At 34.6% G+C, this 21,525-nt stretch overlaps 4 protein-coding genes and 1 pseudogene across 5 annotated transcripts; all 5 read left to right on the top strand.

Annotated features, from left to right (window-relative positions):
• Positions 1 to 522: 522 nt before the first annotated feature.
• LOC145577514 (cysteine-rich receptor-like protein kinase 25) lies at positions 523 to 4,309 on the top strand. Its single transcript, XM_081635001.1, has 7 exons — positions 523 to 1,071; positions 1,169 to 1,363; positions 1,881 to 2,014; positions 2,102 to 2,312; positions 3,151 to 3,390; positions 3,531 to 3,681; positions 3,785 to 4,309. The coding sequence occupies exons 1-5, from the start codon at positions 612 to 614 to the stop codon at positions 3,210 to 3,212; spliced, it is 1,062 nt and encodes a 353-aa protein (XP_081491127.1). The 5' UTR covers positions 523 to 611; the 3' UTR covers positions 3,213 to 3,390; positions 3,531 to 3,681; positions 3,785 to 4,309.
• On the top strand, positions 3,302 to 4,108 carry LOC145578337 (cysteine-rich receptor-like protein kinase 10 pseudogene; annotated as a pseudogene).
• Positions 4,310 to 5,560: 1,251 nt separating the features above from the next.
• LOC145578336 (cysteine-rich receptor-like protein kinase 25) lies at positions 5,561 to 9,813 on the top strand. Its single transcript, XM_081635674.1, has 3 exons — positions 5,561 to 6,329; positions 9,417 to 9,539; positions 9,671 to 9,813. The coding sequence occupies exons 1-3, from the start codon at positions 5,561 to 5,563 to the stop codon at positions 9,811 to 9,813; spliced, it is 1,035 nt and encodes a 344-aa protein (XP_081491800.1).
• Positions 9,814 to 9,842: 29 nt separating this feature from the next.
• Positions 9,843 to 12,136, top strand: LOC145578335 (cysteine-rich receptor-like protein kinase 19). Its single transcript, XM_081635673.1, has 5 exons — positions 9,843 to 9,854; positions 10,029 to 10,239; positions 10,357 to 10,591; positions 10,681 to 10,831; positions 11,609 to 12,136. Exons 1-5 carry the CDS (start codon positions 9,843 to 9,845, stop codon positions 11,924 to 11,926), a joined length of 927 nt encoding a protein of 308 aa, XP_081491799.1. The 3' UTR covers positions 11,927 to 12,136.
• Positions 12,137 to 13,495: 1,359 nt separating this feature from the next.
• Positions 13,496 to 20,018, top strand: LOC145577501 (cysteine-rich receptor-like protein kinase 26). Of its 2 annotated transcripts, none has more exons than XM_081634982.1 (8): positions 13,496 to 14,353; positions 16,154 to 16,873; positions 16,964 to 17,089; positions 17,195 to 17,313; positions 18,592 to 18,802; positions 18,904 to 19,141; positions 19,291 to 19,441; positions 19,549 to 20,018. In XM_081634982.1, exons 1-8 carry the CDS (start codon positions 13,549 to 13,551, stop codon positions 19,864 to 19,866), a joined length of 2,688 nt encoding a protein of 895 aa, XP_081491108.1. In that variant the 5' UTR covers positions 13,496 to 13,548; the 3' UTR covers positions 19,867 to 20,018. The 2 variants fall into 2 exon arrangements, with proteins under 2 accessions (XP_081491108.1, XP_081491106.1); XM_081634980.1 differs by having other exon boundaries at positions 16,964 to 17,095.
• Positions 20,019 to 21,525: the final 1,507 nt, after the last annotated feature.

Raw genomic sequence — 21,525 nt, 5'->3', positions numbered from 1 at the left:
CAACAAAATCTCAATCGTCTTTTCACCGATCTCTCATCTCATACCTCCTCTCAGAAGTTCTATGATTCAACTGTTGGCAGTATCCCCAACAAAGTTTACGGCTTGTTTGGGTCCAATTTAGTCCAATTGGGCCAAGTCATTAAATGATCCAATTAAAAGCCCAAGGTCAAGGTTCAACTCTCCAAATAATGCTAAAGTCAAGATCAGTCCACAAGGCAAGCCAATTGGGCCCAAGCCCATTTCTCCCATATATGCCAAGGTATAAAAGCCATCAATATTACATTTGTACAGGACATACACACAAAACCTCAAGCAATTAATTCTCTTGCATAGCTTTCTCTCTCTACACATTGTACTAACTTTAGCATCGGAGGGGCCTTCCTCGGCAACACCCCCGAGGCTAGTTTACGTGTGTTTGCTGTGCAGGAAATCTTCGGTCCATCGTCACTTGGATCGAATCCAGTTTTCACCACCTTATTGGACCTTCGGCAAGGTCCCATTGTTTTTACCCGAAACACGGCTTGTACCAATGTCGTGAGGATGTTAGCTTCAATATCTGCAGTGAATGCATCCAAGCAGCAACCCAAAAGATAGTGGAAGTCTGCCCTTTGATGGTAGAGGCAACGGTTTGGTATTATGAATGTATGTTGAGATATGCAAACAGGTCTATTTTCTCCTCATATGAAACATATCCAGCGGCTTACCTTTGGAGCTTTAAATTCAATGTTTCAAACTATGGTGCATTTGCTCTAGTGCTTGCAAGAGAATTTAACAGCTTAATAAGACAAGCAGTAATCGGTACATCATCCGGACGTTTTGCTACCGGAGATGCCAAATGGGCAACTTTTGAACGAGTTTACTGCCTCGTTCAATGCACCCCTGATATAGATGACTTTGGGTGTAACAGCTGCTTGACAAGTGCTTTAAGCGACATGGCAGGCTGTTGTAATGCAAGTGCGAGGGTGTTTATCTTCAAGCCAAGCTGCCACTTGAGATATGATACCACAGAAAAATTCTATTTTGACATAAACCATGAATTACCAGCTCCTCCACCATCAAATGTGACTACAGGTTAGTCCTTATTCGATCTGTTTTGTTTTTAAATGGAGTTGACATTGTTATTATGTTCTTATGATCATTTTTTCTATTTTATAATTTTTGGTAAAAGGAGAAACCTCTAATGAACCTCCTGAAGCAACCACTGGATTGAAGCGGCCAATAATTGTCGCGATAGCTGTTGGGGCATCCGTTGGATTTTTGTTGCTTCTTGTTGGTCTATGGTTGTGTATGCGGCCAAGTATGAGAAGAAAAGAATCTACGCCAACTCTTACGCAAGCTCCACCACCTCAACAACTAGATAATGGTAACCCATTTAACATATTCTCCCTTGAACCTCATCCAATATGCTCCATTTGACTTTTAAGGCAAGACTCGTCATACTTTTTTTTTTTTTGAAATAAACTCTACCTTGAAATTTTTTTTAAAAAATAAATTAGCTGAAATTCAACATCTAAAATACAATGGCGTACTTTTATTAGTAAAAAATTGCTCGTTGACTTTTCATATATTTTACTAACTATATATATTTATATGGAGTATAGTTATTATATGCATTACTTGAGTTTGGACATTTAGGAGACACATCTTTTTATGATCAATATCGAAAATTTAATTATAAGAAGTAAATAATTAAAGTAGACATTGCGACCAATCTAACATTTTACATGAGCAACATTTATCCTAAAACCGATTGGTGATGAAGGTGATAGTCTGGGTGATATTGGAATAGTCCCAACTCAGATTTAGATTATTTTAATAGCTAATACAAAAATCTGGATCAATCTTTTTTAATTTTTATTTTATTGTTATTCCCAATACAGTTAGAGGCAAAGAAGGTGATAGTCTGGGTGATACAGAGTTTGTGCAATATGATTTTGCTACTTTGAAGGATGCAACAAGTAACTTCTCAAGTGATAACAAGCTAGGAGAAGGCGGCTTTGGTGCTGTTTACATGGTAATACATCCTTTGTATAATACCATTGATCTAAATTGTACTCCTAGACTATATATTATCTTTAGTATTCTCTGTGGATATTGATAGGGGACCCTGAATAGTGGACAAGTATTAGCTATAAAGAGGCTCTCTGGCAACTCGGGACAAGGTGCTAAGGAGTTCATGACCGAGGCTCATCTTGTGGCCAAGCTTCAGCACAGGAATCTCGTCAAGCTGTTGGGATTCTGCTCTCAAGGAGATGAAAAACTACTTGTTTATGAGTTCTTGCCTAATTCAAGTGTTGATCGGTTCTTATTTGGTACTCTCTTTAAACTCCTTATTGTTTTTACCTTTCTCTTCTAAAAAAGTAATAGATAAAAGTCTACAGCATTTATACTTCACATATCTCTGATTCTCTTTTGAAGGAAGTAGTTTTATTTATTTATTTATTATTATTATTGTTGTTGTTGTTGTTGTGAATAGTTGTTAAGGAAAGTAATTAAGCTGACATTTTTTAAGAAGTTTTTGAAGAAAAATAAAATACTACGTACTTCATAACCATTAAACAAAAATACTGTTCGATTAATTACTCTTCAATTCTCAAATTGTGTAGCCCATTTTTCATTTAAAAAAAAAAAAAAAAAAAAAAAAAAAAACCAAATAGTCAATTTTTAAATTTAAGTTCAATCTTAAACTTCCCATATTACAGTTGATGGAAAGCTGTAATAGAAAATTTCAAAGGAAATATTCGAAGTACATGATTTGGTCAACAACGAAATATGGAGTATAATTTTGTTTTAAAAAGTCAATTCTTTTGTATTTGTTTGTTTGACAGAGCATTACATACCGTATATAGATGATTGAAAACTATTTGATTAACAAAAAACACAAAAGTACAACATTTGGGCAAGATTTACATATCACAAAATGAAAGAAGCTTGATATTGACAAGTGCGGTTTCTTAATTAAGCTACATGAAGTATTAGAACATCTCAATGTTCACTAAATATTTCAAAAATAAATATGATTACTCTTGTAGATATTACTCTTCACTTGCTTAGATTTGTAGCTATGAGTCCGGTGAAGATGATAACCATGACATAGATGCTCCAAATGACTTATTTGCATTGTGTTTGTGTGTATTCATGTGACTATAGATCCAAGAAAACGAGGAACACTAGATTGGGAAACACGGTACAAAATCATAATGGGGGGGTAGCAAGAGGACTTCAGTATCTTCATGAAGACTCCCGCCTTACAATTATACATCGTGATCTTAAACCCAACAACATTTTATTAGATAAGGACATGAATCCCAAAATAGGTGATTTTGGCATGGCAAAGCTTTTTGGAAGGGAACAAAAGTTTGGAAATACCAGCCAAATTGTCGGAACACAGTATGCTTTTATTGCCCTCTTGCTTCATTCAAAACTTGCCTAAAATCTTTGTTATTAATTGCTCAACTTCGCATTTGCCATGATATTTATTTCTAAATTATCTTATATGTAAACATCTTATACTGTTGTGGTGCATGCAGTGGATACATGGCACCAGAGTACATGTTAACAGGGGAGTATTCTGATAAATCTGATGTTTATAGTTTCGGCATCATAATTCTAGAGCTTATCAGCGGTCTGAAGAACAGATTACATTACCAGTCTTCACACATGGAAGATATTCCAGTTCTTGTATGTCTAGCTCACTCGCATGAAACTCTTAATTTCTAGTCCTTAATTCTGTATCATCTATAAAGTATGGTTAACATGTGTTTTTCTACTCTTTCTTTCGAAGGCATGGAGACTGTGGAATGCAGGGCGATCTTTGGAACTATTAGATTCAACATTATTGCATGACAATTATACAAGAAATGAAGTATTGAAGTGCATCCAAATTGGGTTGTTATGTGTTCAAGGAAGTGCGGTACGACGACCTACAATGGCAGCAGTAGTTTTAATGCTTAATGGTTCTGTCACCCTACCGTTACCCTCAACACCTATAATCTCTCCCCATCAGTTTAATGATGGACAGCAAACTGATTCAACTGCGGCTGATCAATCCATGTCCAAGTCTGTAACCTGGGATGCAGAAGTCGAGCGGGATTTATACCCGAGATAGACATGGGGGTTGCACCATTTGAATACTTTAGTTTGAAGACACAATAGGTATCATACTTTGATGAATGCTGTAGTACATGTGATATAATTTGATTTGGCTCTCTCACTATCTGTTGTATGATATCTTGAGTTGTGCTTATGATCAAAAAAATCTCTGAACATTCCTTGAATTCTAATTGAACAAAAGCGTGGCAGTGTGAGTTATTGTTTTGTGTTACTATTACTAAAATTGTATACACATGTACGTAAATTTAAATTCTCATTGCTTTTTACGGTGTTGTAGTATGGAGTATATAATTAAAGGTATTAATGGTAAAAACATATATTGAAGCTGTATAGAGCTAATGTTAAGGTTATTGTAAAATAGAGAAAATGTTAAGTTCACTACTCAACTTCGCGTATTTTGCCTTGTATTATAGACTCTATTTTTCCATCTAAACTTCAAAACTATAATGTAAATTTTAGGCATGGAATTTATGGAAGAGCAACTCAACATTCGACTTGGTAGATCCTAGACTCAACATTCAAACAAGAGGCCAACAATGGCTATGATTGTGTCGGCACTCAATGGCCACAAAGTAGCTCTCTTGGAACCGGAACCACCTTTGATTGGTCTATCAACCAACATTACATTTGGCGTACACCAAAATTTTGGTGTATCATCTTCAAGTGAATTTCTTTCTAATAGTGATAACATAACAGAAGTTTATCCTCCGTATAGTAATGATTTTTAAAGTTATCCTTACATAGACCGTCTTACAATAAAACTAGAGTAAATATGCCTTATACAAGAATTATCAATTGTATTTTAAATACTAATCACACCAAAAAAAAAAAAAGAAGGGAAGATTCTTTGATTGGGAAAGAGCCCATGTACAACAATACAAGACTTCATAATTAAACCCAAACCAAACAACTCATTGGTCCCATTGCATTAATATTAATCCTTCCAACTAATTTCTTGTGCATTAATTCAAAGCATATTTAAAGCTTACGAGAAATGTTCACATACACGTATATATCTTAAATCTATCAAATCTTAGTGGATTTTGTCAAAGGATTGTATAGAGAATTTGTATATATTTGTTTTATTTGAATATATGCTAATAGTAATGAGCTTGCAAAAGATTACGTTTAAGATTTTACCCTTGTTTCCTATTTTAGCCTTCAAAACTTTTTATGAGAATGATATTTGTCAGGGAGGATGGCCTTGTCCGCCGTCCCTAGTTGGCCTAGTTGATCTACCGGCATTGAGGTTGGTGAATGATGCGACGCGTACGCTAATAAATCTCTATTGAAGATCCATCGAGACAATGAATTGAATTAATACTACAAATGAAGACAACCCAAATAAACTGCCATCTTCTTTCTACACTTGTATTTCATTTACACATACAACATGGTGAGACTAATTATTACGAGTATATTGCTTATTACCTTCCTATTCTTTCCAATGGCTATTGCTACCACCCACAATAATGCGCTCTATATTGGCTACAATTGCACGGGTAGTGCAAATTCTTCAGTCGGTAGTAACAAAGCCACGCCGTTATACCTATATAACCTTTATAATTTGCTAGGAACTTTCACTTCCCATGCCTCAATCTCGGCATATTACAACTCTTCCTTAGGCCAAACCCCCAATTGTGTGTATGCTTTCTACGTATGTCGCTTCGATCAAACTGCTCAAAGTTGCAGTGCTTGTATCAATGAAGCGAAAGACCGGATCCTCAAAGCGTGCCCTTACCAAACGGAGGCTATCATTTGGTACTCAAACTGTATGATGCGCTATTCTCGGTACTCATTTTTTGGGAAAATGGACGTAGATCCTTGGTTACCAATAAGTGAACGCCGGAACATTAGTAACAATCAAGAACAAGTAGCTCATTTCACAGTGAGTCTGCGAAAGAGCATGAACGATTTAGCGATTTTGACAGCTAATGACTCGTCTCCTAGAGGAAAGTTTCAAATGAGAGTGGCTAATATAACAGGATTTGGGAAATTGTACGAAATGTCACAATGTGTACCAGATTTAACCGCAAAGGATTGCCACGTTTGCTTAATGACCGCGATTGAGAGGGTTGCAGTAAGCGTGAGTGCGCGTGCCTTGTTGCCTAGTTGTGTTGTATGGTATCAAACAACTCCCTTCTACAACTCTTCAGCAATAACATATCCGTTCTTCAACTCAACCTCGGCGACACGTCAACCCACAACTAATTTGGGTAAGAGCAAACACTCCGGCTGGTAATTATTGGTTAAATTTTTATTATGAATTATTTGGTTATGATTGATTTATTATTGATAAGTTTTGATGGTTTTGTTTATAGTGGTGGTCATACATATTTTTGTTTGACTTGGGTGTTGTTCAAAGGAAATAAAGTGGTTGTAAAAGACTTCAAATGAAGGATGATGTAGGAGGCTAACTAAGGGATTGATGGCGAAAACTTTTATAAAAGGAAATGATAAAACATTATGTATCGAGTACTACATTTATTTATTTATTTATTTATTTATTTTATATCGAGTAAATATGAATTTAGGAAGTGTATCTTATACTTTACTCAAAAAAAAAAAGTGTTTCTAAATAACTTATACTTAAAAAAATGAAGAAAGTCCTTTAGATAATTTTGAATTTAGGAAGGAAATCCACTTCACTTATATAAACAAGCTCAGAGAAGCACACAATATGTGCGTCCGCAATATAAATAATCTATCAAGCTCGATTCTTTGTTTTGTTCTACGATATTATCTCCTTAATTCTAAATAAAAAAAATTAGTGGATGGATATTATTAGTGGGTTTGAAAATTCTTGATAATATATATTTTTTAAAAAAAATATGTTGATGATGTCATGTAGGATAAATAATATATTTTGACTTCCCTCAAAAAATATAATTAAAATAGAAAATATGGATTTTATTTATTTATTTATTTTTATCTAAGATGGTAGATTTTCTTTAAAGGATATGTTTTTTTTATAAGTTTTATTTATTTATTTTTTTATATTTTTTTTAAATAAAGAAAAAACATGAGAAGGTTGGGGTATTTTGGGAAAGTAAAATTTATCAGTCAAAACCCTTTTTGCTTTATATATAGGATAATTATTTTTTTTATAGGATTACTAATTAGTTAATTACCCTCCAGAACCTCTACCATAATTTTTGAAAATGAACAGTTAACTTTTTTTTTTATTTTGGAATTAACTTCAAATGTTAATATTTATTAAAATTAATTCAATTAATTCCTGAAAAAATTATTTAATTTTATAATTTTAAATATATTAATAATAAAAACTAATTTTCATTAATTAATTAGAAAAAAAAATCAAAAATCAAAAATCAAAATAAATATTTTCCAAAAAATGTAAAATGAATTTCTAAAATAAGGAAAATCAATTTTAATTAATTTAAGTATTTAAAAATCTGTAAATTAAACCATTTGTGCAGAAAAATGAGGCTTTTCTTTTAGAGAGTAAAGGATATTTATTTATTTATTTTATTATTTTTGTTTTTCAAACAAAGTTGTTTGGAGACTTGGAGTTGACAACAGTAAAGAATTGGAAATCAAATCCAAGCGGCAACATATTTGACCCATTGATTTATGGACATGTTATGTAGGGGCTATATATAAGAAGCTAATAATGGAAAACAAATGAAAATATAATATGTATTATACTGATTTGCGCGTGATTTTGTCATGCATTTTTCCAACCAAATAAGGAAAGTTATTAAATAATTATTCATAACCCTTAGGGCTACATATAGTATTACCCTATATTTATTTTCATTCTTTCCAACCATTTTCTAGCACTATATTTCAAAGGATTATTTAAGATAAACATCTTGATTCTTGACAATGATTGTCACCCAAAAAAAGAATCTCTTAAATCCTCAAAATAAAGCACATAATAAAACAGAAATCAGTCCAAAATCACATGCAGACTACGTCAAAGGTTTTAATATTTATTACTTTATTAGATACTTTTTTTATATATTTGGATGTATAATAGTTATGAGCATCGAAGCGGTCAAGATCGGCATTAAATGCTTGTTTTCTTATTTATCCTTAGAAACTATCCAAACGAAAGATGTACGGTGTACGTAGGTTCTAGAGATCGGTCATCTCAAGGCGGCAAAGTTGATCGATCGAATACAACAACGAGGAGGTTAGCGAGTGACGCGTCGCTTATATTTATTACAAGATTTCTATTGAATTGACAACGAGACTACTAAGAATAATGAAGACGACAACAATGTAAGCTAAGATTTGGTGTCGTCTTCATTTTTTTACACTTGCAATTTTTAATATTCATAGCCACATTTTGTAGTACACATAAAAAATGTCGAGACTGTATATATTATTGTTTACCATCCTACCCTTTCCAATTGTTATTGCTACAACACACAATGCGCTCTATATTGACTACAATTGCACAGGCAGTGCAAATTCGTCACTTGATAGTAATCGAGCCTCACCTTTGTACCTGTACAACCTATATAATTTGCTAGGAAATTTTGCTTCCCATGCCTCAAGCGCGGCTTATTATAACTCTTCACTAGGCCAAACCCCCAATCGAGTTTATGCTATATACATTTGTCGGTTTGACCAAACTGCTCGAGGTTGTAATGCTTGTATCAATCAAGCCAAAGATCGGATCCTCAAGGCGTGCCCCTACCAAACGGAGGCTATTATTTGGTACGAAAATTGTATGATCCGTTATTCCAAGTACTCATTTTTTGGCAGAATGGATGTATCGCCCTGGATAGCAATATCAACGCCGCAAAACAGTACTAGAGATCAAGTAGTCCACTTCGAGAAATATATGCGGAGAAGCATGTATGATTTGGCTCTATCGACAGCTGATAACTCGTCTCCAAAGACGAGGTTTAAAATGAGAGTGGTTAATATAACAGGATTTGGGAGCTTGTATGAGATGGCACAGTGTGTGCCTGAAATTACTACCAAGGATTGTCATCTCTGCCTAACGATTGCTATTGGGAGGCTCGCAAATATAAGCACCAGTGCTCGCGTCTTGTTGCCTAGTTGTATTGTTTGGTATCACACGGCTCCCTTATATAACTCTTCAGCAATAACTTACCCGTTTTTCAACTCATCCTCGGCTACACACCCACCAAACACAAAGATTAAGGCTCCAACCGGTAAAAGTTGATTAAATTTATGTAAGAGTACAACATAGTATAGAGATAACATGTACAATAGTATCATAACAAGTATACTCGCTCGATCTGATTTAATATGTTTGATTTTGCTTCACCAAATTGAAATTTTCATATAATTTGACTACACAGGAAGGAAGAAAAGATCTTCACATATTGTCGAAGCAACTTGTGTACCAATAGTTGTAGCAATCTTGCTTTTCTCCGGTGCTTGGTTTTGTATCTATCGTCGTAAGCACTCAAAACCATCTTCAGGTAATTTAACTTGCAGTATATTATGTGCAAGACTGTAATCTTAATTTAAATTACCACAATCACTAAACAATTTTATATTTTGAACCAAATTTTAAGCTTATTATTACATGTCTTTCTACTTATTATTACAGATATGGAAGATATTGCTGGACTAGAGTCATTACAATTTGAGTTCAAGGTGATTAAAGCCGCGACAAATAACTTTTCCCCAAGTAATAAACTTGGACAAGGTGGATTTGGTGTGGTTTATAAAGGTACAACTTTACAATCATAATTTAACTTCTCCCCTAGTCCCTTCCCACAATGCATTATCCAGTTTTTGGATGTACGTGTTTGCTAACCTATAACTTTAACCATCAACATATTTCGTATATGATTATTCATAAGCAAACCTTTATTTTTGGTTCAATCATATTTTTTATATTTATTTCTTTCATTAAGAGTGAACCATGTTTCTTTTAACCATGTTTAATATCGCCGCCTTGGTAGGGAAAACTTCAAGATGAGCAAGAAATAGCAGTAAAAAGGTTGTCAATATATTCCGGGCAAGGCATATCAGAGTTCAAGACGGAGATTCTTTTAGCAGCAAAGCTTCAGCATAATAATCTGGCTAAACTATTAGGATTTAGCTTACATGGAGAAGAGAAGTTACTTATCTATGAATTACTGCCTAATGCAAGTCTCGACAAAGTCTTATTTGGTATAATTATCTCATGAGTTAAACTATCAACTCTTTTTTTTTTATCCTAGACAGCTAATTTGTATATTAAAAATCTTGTATTTCATATTTTCATAACATGTTCTATATCAATTGTAGGCCAAAATAGTGCATCACTAGATTGGGAAACCCGGTACAAGATCTTACTTGGGACGGCCAGGGGACTATTATACCTCCATGAAGATTCGAGGCTAAAGATTATTCATCGAGATCTAAAATCTAGCAATATTCTTTTAGATGAAACTATGAACCCAAAGATTACAGATTTTGGATTAGCAAGACTTGTTGGAAGGGATCAAATTCACGCTGACACGAGTAAAATCGCTGGAACATAGTAAGTATATTATTACATGATGAATTTCTTAATTGATGGTACAAGTTTTATTTCAAACCATCAAACTTTGTTACATTCTATGACTACAGTGGATACATGGCTCCGGAGTATGCATTAACGGGGCGTTTCTCGGTCATGTCAGACGTCTATAGCTTCGGAATAATAGCTCTGGAGGTAATAAGTGGTCATATGTGTAGCTCAGTTGCCTTCCCTTATCATGAAGAAAGTCTACCTCTACGAGTAAGTTCACTGCTCAACTTCGCGTATTTGGGCATCCCCCAGTTGCTCTTCTTGAGAAACAAGAAGTGTTTCTCTAGTGGCAGTTGTGTAATATTTGTGCTTTGGGAATTGTAAACAAATATTATTATCTGCTGACTGTAATAAACACTGAAGTTGCTGATGTAGGCCTTGGGAAGACGGAGTTAACTCGTAGCAAAAACTTCCGTCAGTTTTGTTTTTCCAACAACACCACGATCGGCAGCCTAACAATACAATTACGCTATTCTTCTTCTTCCTCCTTTTCTCAAATCAAGCTCCTTTAATGGAGCTCGAACTTTCATCTTCACCCATCCCCCACCACACCGCCATTTTCGGCGGCTTTGCCGCCGAATTAAACGAAAACCCTAATAAAAAGGGGAGAAAAAAAGGGCAAGATCAACCCCTAAGGGTAAGGGCGTCATCTTCCTCCATTGAAGTAGCCTTTGAGCTATTGAAACTCCATTGAAGAGAAGGATGAAAGTTGAGAGAAGGGGGTAACAACGGGAACAGTGACATAACGTTTTCAAGAATTTGGGTTTCTTCCGTCAAATTATGGAGTTAACGCCTGTCTATTCTAGAGTTTGCAAATAGTCGGTCATACCCTTACCTGCTCATGGGAAATTCCCAATTCACCCTCATGAGAAACACTTCTTGTTTCTCAAGAAGAGCAACTTGGGTTTTCCCCGCGTATTTTGCCTTATTATATATAATGGACATATATTTTCAATCTAAACTTCAAATTATTATGTTTGATTTTAGGCATGGAATTTATGGAAGAGCAACTCAACAATGGACTTGGTAGATCCTAGACTTCAAGGAAAATTTCCGGGCCACGAAATGGAACGATGCATCCATATTAGCTTGCTTTGTATACAAGAAGATTCAAACAAGAGGCCAACAATGGCAACGATAGTGTCGGCACTCAATGGCCACCAAGTAGCTCTCTCGGAACCAGAACCGCCTTTGATTGGTCCATCAACCAACATTACATTTGGCTTACACCAAAATATGGGTGTATCATCTTCTGGTGAATTTCTTTCTAATAGTGATAACATAACAGGAGTTTATCCTCGGTAGAGTAAGGGATTTGTAGAATACTGTATATTTTCTTCCCTATTAAAAATGTTTCTCTTAAATCACAAATGATAGAGCCAAAATTGTAAAAAAATTATACTACTTTCGATTTTTTTAATTTCAACTTTGGAATATTTTATATCTCACAAATAATACCCTAAAGTTGCAACTAAAAAATCGGAGGTAGTATATATAATATTATTGTCTTACTCACCTATTGTTTATCCTATTGTGAATTAATAATATTCAAAAGAACTAAGAAAGGTGGAACATTGCATGCATGCTTGGTTAATATGTACATCCATGATAGGATGGTGGAAGGAGTATTGGAGTTGTCACAATTTATAATCATATGAACTATCATTTTACATTGCTGGTATTAACTTGTTACTTTTATATTCACATAGTTATATATATAATTGTATCAAATTTTTTTTGATGATAATTGTAAGACTCAATGTGGACAAAAAATTAATTATGTGACTTTATTTTGGAACTCCCAAGTCTACGCTAAGAAATACTAATGAGATCGAAAACTATTAACCATAAATCCATGATCGAATTAAATAGATCATGTTTAGCCTATTTCTTCAGTTTGTTATCGTCATATTTATATCACATTCCACAATTTTGTCATATGCTAATCCGAATGGGAAAACAAAAAAGTCAATAGGTGTAGTTAGTGGACTGATAGACATTACTTTTTTATTTTATTTTATTTTTATAATTTATTTTGGTAAAGACTGATATAGATGTTATAACAATTGAACTATCTTAGTCCATATATTTTCCCTAAATTCATCAGTTCACACAATATTTTCCCAATTTCCCTATTTTCAATACCATACTCTGTACTTGTTACTCCCTCCGTTTTCAAATACTTGCTCCACTTTTCATTTCATGTCGTTTTTAAAATACTTGCTATATTTCTTTATTTGAAAAGCTTTTACAATATTTAATTCAATTCTATCAACTAGTGGACCAAACCTAAATCTTTTATATTAATTTCATATTTTCTCTTCTCCAATTCTCCTAACTACTTTTACTTTTTACATTTTTTTAATTCTTCCACCTACCCCACTATCTCCATATTTTAGTACTTTCATCAACTTCTCCTAAATCTTCACGTATAGAGAAATATAACAAGTATCTAAAAATGGATGGAGTATCAGTTATGCCTTATAAATCTGTGTATTTATATTTTAAACTCATATGCTTTTATGGAAACACTCAATGAGCAAATCTGTGTGAAAAGGATAATAAAGGTTATGATGCTTTAAAATTTATAAAAATAATTGACGAGCCCCACCACCTAAAATAAAGTTTTATCTAGAAATAGAGGGAGTATATCGGCACAAACTTTAATTATTCCGTGTATATTATCAATATTCTATTACCTCGAAAATTTTCAAATTAATGGTCACACTGAAGGAAAATTTTAATCCTAAGAGGACCATATAATATTACAATCATTATCACTATCAACTTTAAGGCTATGACGTATAACACCTAACCCAACCTTATATGAGTTATTGTATCATTTCAACTTGCAACTGTACATACTATATTTATTCGAATACACAATTTTGTTCATATTTTCCCACTATTATCTTATTCATTCTAATATGTATATGAAGAGGCAACTTTTTGTTTCGACCTTAATATTGGGTGTTCTATACCATCTTTTAAGTAGTGTTTATGCGGTGGTTGTCTTTGAGTATAATTGGTGTTCTCCCAATTATGGTAATTACACCCAAGGAAGTGTCTACCATCAAAACCTTAATCATCTTTTTTCAAACCTCTCATCTCAAACTTTGTCTCGTCGATTTTATAACACCACTAGTGGCGATTATCCTAACAAAGTGTATGGAATCTATCAATGTCGAGAAGATTTTACCCTAGAGGTATGCAACCAGTGTATCGATGATGCAACACAAAAAATTACAGAAGTGTGCCCTTTATATGTCGAAAGTATAGTGTGGTACGATGAATGTATGTTACGGTATGCAAACCGTTCCATATTCTCTTTGAGCGAGACATCTCCATCTTCTGATGCATGGTATACGGATACTGTCCCTAACTACGAGGAATTTGTCCCGGTGATAGAGAAGACGACGAAGGCCATTATTAGTCAAGCTGCTCGTACTACTGCTCGAGGACATTTTGCTAGCACATATGCCAATTATACGTCGATCCATAGAGTGTACAACTTTGCTATGTGCACCCCCGATATAGATGAGGTCGAATGTAAGAATTGCTTATTGATTGCTTCGAAAAAGTTATCTACATATTATAACGAAAGTAAGGGGGTGACGAGCTTCTTACCTAGCTGCCAATTAGGCTATGATACCGCGATTAATCAGATGACGCATGTACCACTGACTCCAGACCAAGCTCAAGCTCCCGGTCAACCTCCAAGTCCGGCTCCAAGTAAGGCTCTATAAGATTGATCTATGTTTTTTTTTCAAGTTTTTTGAGAACTGTATTGTAAGAGTTGGTAAATATTTTTTTTACGTCTTTTTGCAACCATGTGGGGTAGGAAACTAAAGTAGAGAGGTAGTGTTTGGGTAGTTTTTTTATGAAAATGAAATTATACAGCTTTTTATGGACCCATTGGAGAAAAAATTAGTTAGGTAATCTTTTAGACAAGAAGGGAATATCAACAATAATGAGGCGTGATGGGCCGCTATCAATATGGTTAATACCAAGAGATGAAAACAATATAAAAATCAATAATAACAGAATAAAAATTAATAATAACATTATAATTAAAAAAAATACGCTCTTTTCTCTTTCCCTCTTTCTTAATCGAAAATCTTGCTAGAATATAATAATAACAATATAGAATAAGAATAATAGTATAAAATAAAAAATGACGATATATTTATCAATAATAACCGTATAAAGAAAAATAAAAAAAAAGTACAGTACTTGTTATGGAGGGTCTATACTTACTCAACAATAATTGATAAAGAGAGGGGGCCGGGGGGTTATGACTATGGGGCGACATACATATAGTTGTAAATAGAAAATATTTAAGAGGCGTAAATGCAATGGTCCCTCTAAAAATAAGTTTGAACGAGTCCAACTACTTGTTATTGACCCACATATCTTATCTTTTGAATAGTCCACAGTAAGAAGTGATGGGGTAGGTAGAGAAATAACTTTATAGGAGATAAAGATTACCCCATCTGAACCAGACTTGTTAAGATCTTGAACAAAATTATGCTAACCCGACTTTACCGGACTAACCAAACTCAAACCTAGATGAGACATGACGACAATCATAGCACCAGGTAACATACTTAGGTTGACAATTTTAATTTGGCTATGTTTGTTTGACAATGAACAACTTTGATATTTTTAACACAAAATTACTAATATTATTAAAAGTTGATATTTTGAAAGGAAATTTTGACAATTACCACCTTCTGTTATGTCCATTTTAGCAATTACCACCTTTTATTTTTTTTTTTTTTTTTTTGAAAATTACCACCTTCTACTTTAAAAAACATCAAAAGTTACCACCTTCTTGCCCCCCAACTACCACATGACGTCATTTTGGGCCCATTCTTTCCCTTCCCTCCCTATATCCCTCACATTTATCATTCCTATTTGGATTCTCATCCCCCTTTCACTTTTTTCCCCCAAACAATCAAAAACATTTCAATTCACTCCTCCAAATCAAAATTGACGAACAATTATTGGTGATTTGGGGAAAAAAGTGAAAGGGGAGATAAGAATCCAAATAGGAATGATAAATGTGAGGGATATAGGGAGGGAAGGGAAAGAATGGGCCCAAAATGACGTCATGTGGTAATTGGGGGGCAAGAAGGTGGTAACTTTTGATGTTTTTTAAAGTAGAAGGTGGTAATTTTCAAAAAAAAAAAAAAAATAGAAGGTGGTAATTGCTAAAATGGACATAACACAAGGTGGTAATTGTCAAAATTTATACTATCAAACAAATTTAACACGAGTATTTATTTTATTCGGTAAATAATTAATTATTGATTTTCAATATGATGTATGTACATGGTGTGTCAAAAGTCAATATTGCTTCACCACCTCAAAATGCACCACAAGTCTATCTACTAATAGCATACTAGCTAGTACGTCAACACGGCTGAAATAAATAGATCCTGTCAAGGAATGACATCATGGTTGGCGAGAATTAGCCAAAAATCTTGTTTGTTTATACTTTGCTTTTGCAACTTTTTGGTGTCGATGCAGCGGTTACCTTCGAAGTTTACGAGTGTTCTTCAACAAATGGTAATTACACCAACGGAAGTGTCTACCAACATAATATCAATCGCCTTTTTTCGAGTCTATCCACCAAGACATCTACTCGAAGGTTTTACAACACCACTACCGGCGATTTTCCAAGCAAAGTGTATGCAATCTATCAATGTCGAGAGGATCTAGACTTAGACATTTGTAGTGAGTGTATCAAAGAAGCAACAAAAAAACTTACGCAATTATGTCCATTTTATAGTGAAGCTATTGTATGGTACGAAGAATGTATGTTAAGGTATGCAAACCGTTCTATTTTCTCCTTGAGCGAGACAAATCCATCAAGGGCGTCATGGTACGATGGTATAGTCTCGAACTATGACAAGTTTGGTCCATTAGTGGAAAAAACAATGAATAACATGGTAACTCAAGCTTCAAGTGTCACTTCTCGAGGACATTTTGCTAATACATACGCCGATTGGACATTGATCGATAGGATGTACTGCTTCGCTATGTGCACTCGCGATATAGATGAGTTTGGTTGTAAGAACTGCTTGAGTACTGGCATATCAGAGATATCTGGATATTATAACATAAGTAAAGGGGTGACAGTGTTCTATCCAAGCTGTCAATTAGGTTATGATACGAAACTTGATCAAATGAAACATGTACCACTTGTACTAGCTCCAGCTCCTGCTCAAGCTCAAGACCAAATTCAAGGTTAGACTTTTAACGAATATATATTGCAAGTAGATTTTGCTTAAATTGACTTGAGGAAAATTTTCTTATTATGCAATATTTTTTGTATAGAAAGGCGGAAAAGATCATCATCTCATATTGTTGTAGCAATTAGTGTTCCATTAATTCTAGTAGTCTTGCTTCTCTCAAGTGCCGGTTTTTGTGTCTACCGTCACAAACGCAAAAATCCTTCTCCAGGTAATTGTAAGTCTTTGTCGACGATCTTCTACAATCATCACCTAAACAAATGCAACAAGGATTAAATTAATTATATCTCAAGTACGTGTCTTTGATTTGCCACAGATGAAGAGATTGTTGGTGTAGAGTCATTGCAATTCAATTTCAAGACAATAAGAGATGCAACAGATAACTTTTCCGAGCATAATAAACTTGGCCAAGGTGGATTTGGTAGCGTTTACAAGGTACATTCTTCTTCACAACTAGTCCCTTCGATCAATATATATCCCTCCTCAAAGTTTTGATTTACCAAAAATAGTGTAACAAATGTAAATTATCATTCTATTCTCATACAAGTACTTTTTAATATACTTTTTCTCTTAAGTTGGTAACTAATAAATATATCATTTATTATTTGATCATATATTTTTTGATTGATGTGATAAATTCATGTTTATTTTTGGATTTTTTTTGTGAAAAACTATCTTTTATATACAACTTTTTGTGAAAAACTACCTTTTAAAAAAGTTGTTGTAAATGACTACCTCTTTTTTAAAAAATGTTGTAAATAACTACCACTTGCCGGAATATCGTCGTTGACTTTTAATTCCGGCGTTGACTAGACCATCCCCACCCCCTCCGCCTCCCTTTTCCAATTTCCGACCACCCCCACCCTCTCCGCCTCCCTTTTCCAATTTCCGACCACCCCCACCCCCCTGCACCCATTCTTTTAGTCATCCCTTACCCCTTCTTGCAGCCCTCAAACATATTATCAACTTCCGGCCACTCCCCTCCCAAGCCCCACTTCCATTTCCGGCAGCAATTTCCGGCCACCCCCTCAAAAAAATTATCAATTTCTGATTTTCGGCCCCGATACTTCAAAAGCCCTCAAACAAATTATCAATTTCTGGCCAAATTTTATCTCACCCTCGAATTCCCGCCCACCCTCCTTCGCCCCCCTCGAAAACCTTACCCTTTTCAATTTCTGGATTTTGGGGTTTTTTTTTTTTTTTGAATTTTAGGTTTCAAAGACAGTGAAGTATGGTTTTAATGGTGGTTGCGGGGAAGAAGGGGTAGGGACGACTAGATTAAAGGAGGTTTGCAAGAAGGGGTAAGGATGGATAGGGAAAAGGAGGGCTTGCAGGGGGTGGGGATGGTCGGAAATCGGGAAGGGAGGCGAAGGGGAAACAAGCGCAATTTTCCGGTAGGGGTATGGGTAGGGGTAATCTGAAACTGGACAAAGGGAGGGGGAGGTGACGGCGAGGGGGTGGGGGTGGTCGAAAACTGGAAAATGGAGGAGGGGTGGGGTGGTCGAAAATGGAAAAAGTCGCCAAGTGGTCTAGTCAACGCCGGAAAAGTGAGTCAATGACGAGATTCCGGCAAGTGGTAGTTATTTACAACATTTTTTAAAAAAGAGGTAGTCATTTACAACAATTTTTTTAAGGTAGTTTTTCACAAAAAGTTATATATAAAAGGTAGTTTTTCACAAAAAATCCTTTATTTTTATGTATCTACTTTCATAGGGAAAGCTTCGAGATGGACAAGAAATCGCTGTGAAAAGGTTGTCAACATGCTCAGGGCAAGGCAGTACAGAGTTTAAAACGGAGATTCTTTTAGCAGCAAAACTCCAACATAATAATTTAGTTAAACTCTTGGGGTTTTGTTTACATGGAGAAGAAAAGTTACTTGTGTATGAATTACTACCTAATGCAAGTCTCGACAAAGTACTATTCGGTATATGATCTCATAAATATTCATCTTCCCTTCTTTTTCTTCCAAGTTTCTAGTGAAATAAACATTGAATTATCATTAATGCAACCTCGAAAATTTTGTAGGCCAAAACGAGCATCCATCACTAGATTGGGAAATCCGCTTCAAGATCTTACTTGGGACAGCTCGGGGACTCTTATACCTTCATGAAGATTCGAGGTTGAAGATTATACATCGTGACCTAAAACCAAGCAATATTCTCTTAGACGAATATATGAACCCAAAGATATCAGATTTTGGATTGGCAAGACTTGTTGGAAGGGAACAAATGCATGTTGATACGAGTAAAGTTGCTGGAACATAGTAAGTACTTGACACATTCAATTCAATTATTTTTGTCCCTTCAATTTTTTGGCTTCAATTTAAGCATAACACATATACTTGTAACAAATTGTCTCTTGTAACTCGATCTAATTGAAGTTTCTTTATGGTGACTATCTATACAACTACAGTGGATATATGGCTCCGGAGTATGCCTTGACAGGGCGTTTCTCACTTATGTCAGATGTCTATAGTTTTGGAGTAATAGCGTTGGAGGTAGTAAGTGGTCACATGTGTAGTTCAACCGTCTTCCCTTATCATGAGGACAGTCTATTAATACGAGTAAGTTATTACAAGACAAAAGTGTTAGTCTATTTCTAATAATCTAATTTGGACATATTTTTGCCTCTTAATATTCAAATTTAGACCAATTCTATGATTTGTTGTAGGCTTGGAAACTATGGAAAGAAAACGCAATTTTAGACTTGATGGATCCTAGACTTAATACCAACTATCCAACCGATGAAATGACAAGATGCATTCACCTTGGTTTACTTTGTATACAAGAAGATGCAAACAAGAGACCGACAATGGCTACGATTGTCTCAGTTCTCAACGGCCACAAAGTTGCTCTTTCTGAACCCGAACCACCCTTGATCGGTCCATCAACAAACGTTACATTTGGGTTGAAAAAAAATTTGGGTACATCATCTTCCAACGAGTTTCATTCAAATATCGACGACATAACAGAAGTTTATCCTCGATAAAGCAAGGTACACCACCAAAAAAAAGGCTAGAATCATAATTATCGTATTTATAATCAGTTTGTTACATGATGATATTAAACATCACACACACACACACACAACAACTTATAAAAAATCTTCATCTTGCTCGAATACTTTTTCTTTTTTCGAAACCTTATCAAAGCTTAAATTTAGTCTAGAAAATCATTGAAACAATAACTTAGACAACTCATCTATATGCATTCATCTTGGGTCAACCCCAGACATAGTTACATTATTTACAGACCCGCCAGACTTGCTGTCTACAACGTTTACTTCTCTTATGTTCCTGAAAACGAAAACCGGCTCTTGTGGCATTGGAAGTGTGTATGCATTACTATGTAACACAAGAACTGATAATTCCATTGTAGGTCTAACATCCATCGACTCTTGAACGCAAAGCAAGCCAACGTGCATACATCTCATAACTTCGTCACTTGAGCATGAGTCTCTTATTATTGGATCCACAAATTCAAAAGGCTTTCCTTCTCTCCATTTTATCCACGCCTACATATTTTAATACTTGTTTATATCCTCCCATATTTATCTTTGGTATGAAAATTGGAAAATAAATAACATGTAATTCAAAAGGCGAACTTACACGGCTTATAAGGTCATCAGCGTCACCCAAATCATTGAAACAACTATTTCTTCTTTTCCCAGTGATGATTTCTAGAACAAAGTACACATGATTTTTCGGAGAATTGGCCTTCCTGTGCATATTTTGGAGACATGTAACTGTTGGAAATAAGAAAGCAAATATAGTAGGAAACACGTTGAATATGAACTGATGCTTTCTCATTCATTCAATAATAGAAAGTTAGGCCATATAAATAGCCTTTACAAGATAAACCAAATAACTAAAATAAAGCAACTAACTAAGAAGTGGCTACTCCATGATATACTCCAACTACTTAGTTAACAAGTCCACTAACATCCACTAACAATAGGTAACACATGACTAACGTACTTAATTTGACTAATTTTAATTAACAAATTTAAACTAAGATATTTATCCTAAAACTAAGGAATGAAGCTAATTAACCACAAACTTGAAGCACTAACTTCAACAGTAACCACTGCCAGAACATATTGTACGGACAAATAAATGTATATTCTACTCAATCATAAATGATTTAATTACAATTTGAAGTTCCGACAATCCTATTTGTATTCCCTTGGCTTTGATCCATGTCAAAAATCCTTGCCAAATAAAGTCTGAAATTTTGAGGTTCAATTCTGCATCAAGCATAATGTTGCTTGCATCAAGCAGATGAATTATTTTAAGTCGAGAATCTTGGTGGAGATAAAGCATCCCATGAGCAATATTAATAACTGTACCGAATTTGTTCGATAATAAATGTAAGACTCGGTGTGACAAAAATAATTTTTTTTTAAAAAGAAAAAAAAATTAAAAAACTACGATTGTTATGCATGTGGCATTATTACCTTGGAATTGAACTGCCAAGTCTAGGATGTTTCGACTGTGTCATTCTTCAAAAAATGACACCGTAATATGATGATATGTCATGTTATGATTGGTCTATTTTTTATTTATTTTTAAAAACCTAAATATACTATACATGTATATGTATAATTGTAAATACATTTATCTTTTAAAGAATACATAACTATAGCTTC

This window comes from Chenopodium album, chromosome 14 (assembly GCF_948465745.1).
Source record: "Chenopodium album chromosome 14, dcCheAlbu1.1, whole genome shotgun sequence".
In the NCBI taxonomy this organism is placed as follows: Eukaryota; Viridiplantae; Streptophyta; class Magnoliopsida; order Caryophyllales; family Amaranthaceae; genus Chenopodium; species Chenopodium album.
This window is presented reverse-complemented; position numbering and strand designations above follow the sequence as displayed.

What these genes read in the sequence shown, in the direction of transcription:
- LOC145577514 (XM_081635001.1), top strand. Translation starts at nt 612, where the DNA reads ATGGTAGAGGCAACGGTTTGGTATTATGAATGTATGTTGAGATATGCA. An exon ending in ACCATCAAATGTGACTACAG is followed by an intron (nt 1,072 to 1,168) that starts GTTAGTCCTTAT and finishes TTTTGGTAAAAG; the next exon opens with GAGAAACCTCTAATGAACCT. An exon ending in GCTTTGGTGCTGTTTACATG is followed by an intron (nt 2,015 to 2,101) that starts GTAATACATCCT and finishes GGATATTGATAG; the next exon opens with GGGACCCTGAATAGTGGACA.
- LOC145578336 (XM_081635674.1), top strand. Translation starts at nt 5,561, where the DNA reads ATGGCTATTGCTACCACCCACAATAATGCGCTCTATATTGGCTACAAT. An exon ending in TCAACCCACAACTAATTTGG is followed by an intron (nt 6,330 to 9,416) that starts GTAAGAGCAAAC and finishes TTGACTACACAG; the next exon opens with GAAGGAAGAAAAGATCTTCA. An exon ending in GCACTCAAAACCATCTTCAG is followed by an intron (nt 9,540 to 9,670) that starts GTAATTTAACTT and finishes TTATTATTACAG; the next exon opens with ATATGGAAGATATTGCTGGA.
- LOC145578335 (XM_081635673.1), top strand. An exon ending in TCTCGACAAAGTCTTATTTG is followed by an intron (nt 10,240 to 10,356) that starts GTATAATTATCT and finishes TATCAATTGTAG; the next exon opens with GCCAAAATAGTGCATCACTA. An exon ending in AAGAAAGTCTACCTCTACGA is followed by an intron (nt 10,832 to 11,608) that starts GTAAGTTCACTG and finishes GTTTGATTTTAG; the next exon opens with GCATGGAATTTATGGAAGAG.
- LOC145577501 (XM_081634980.1), top strand. Translation starts at nt 13,549, where the DNA reads ATGTATATGAAGAGGCAACTTTTTGTTTCGACCTTAATATTGGGTGTT. An exon ending in ACCTCCAAGTCCGGCTCCAA is followed by an intron (nt 14,354 to 16,153) that starts GTAAGGCTCTAT and finishes GTGTCGATGCAG; the next exon opens with CGGTTACCTTCGAAGTTTAC. An exon ending in AAATCCTTCTCCAGGTAATT is followed by an intron (nt 17,096 to 17,194) that starts GTAAGTCTTTGT and finishes GATTTGCCACAG; the next exon opens with ATGAAGAGATTGTTGGTGTA.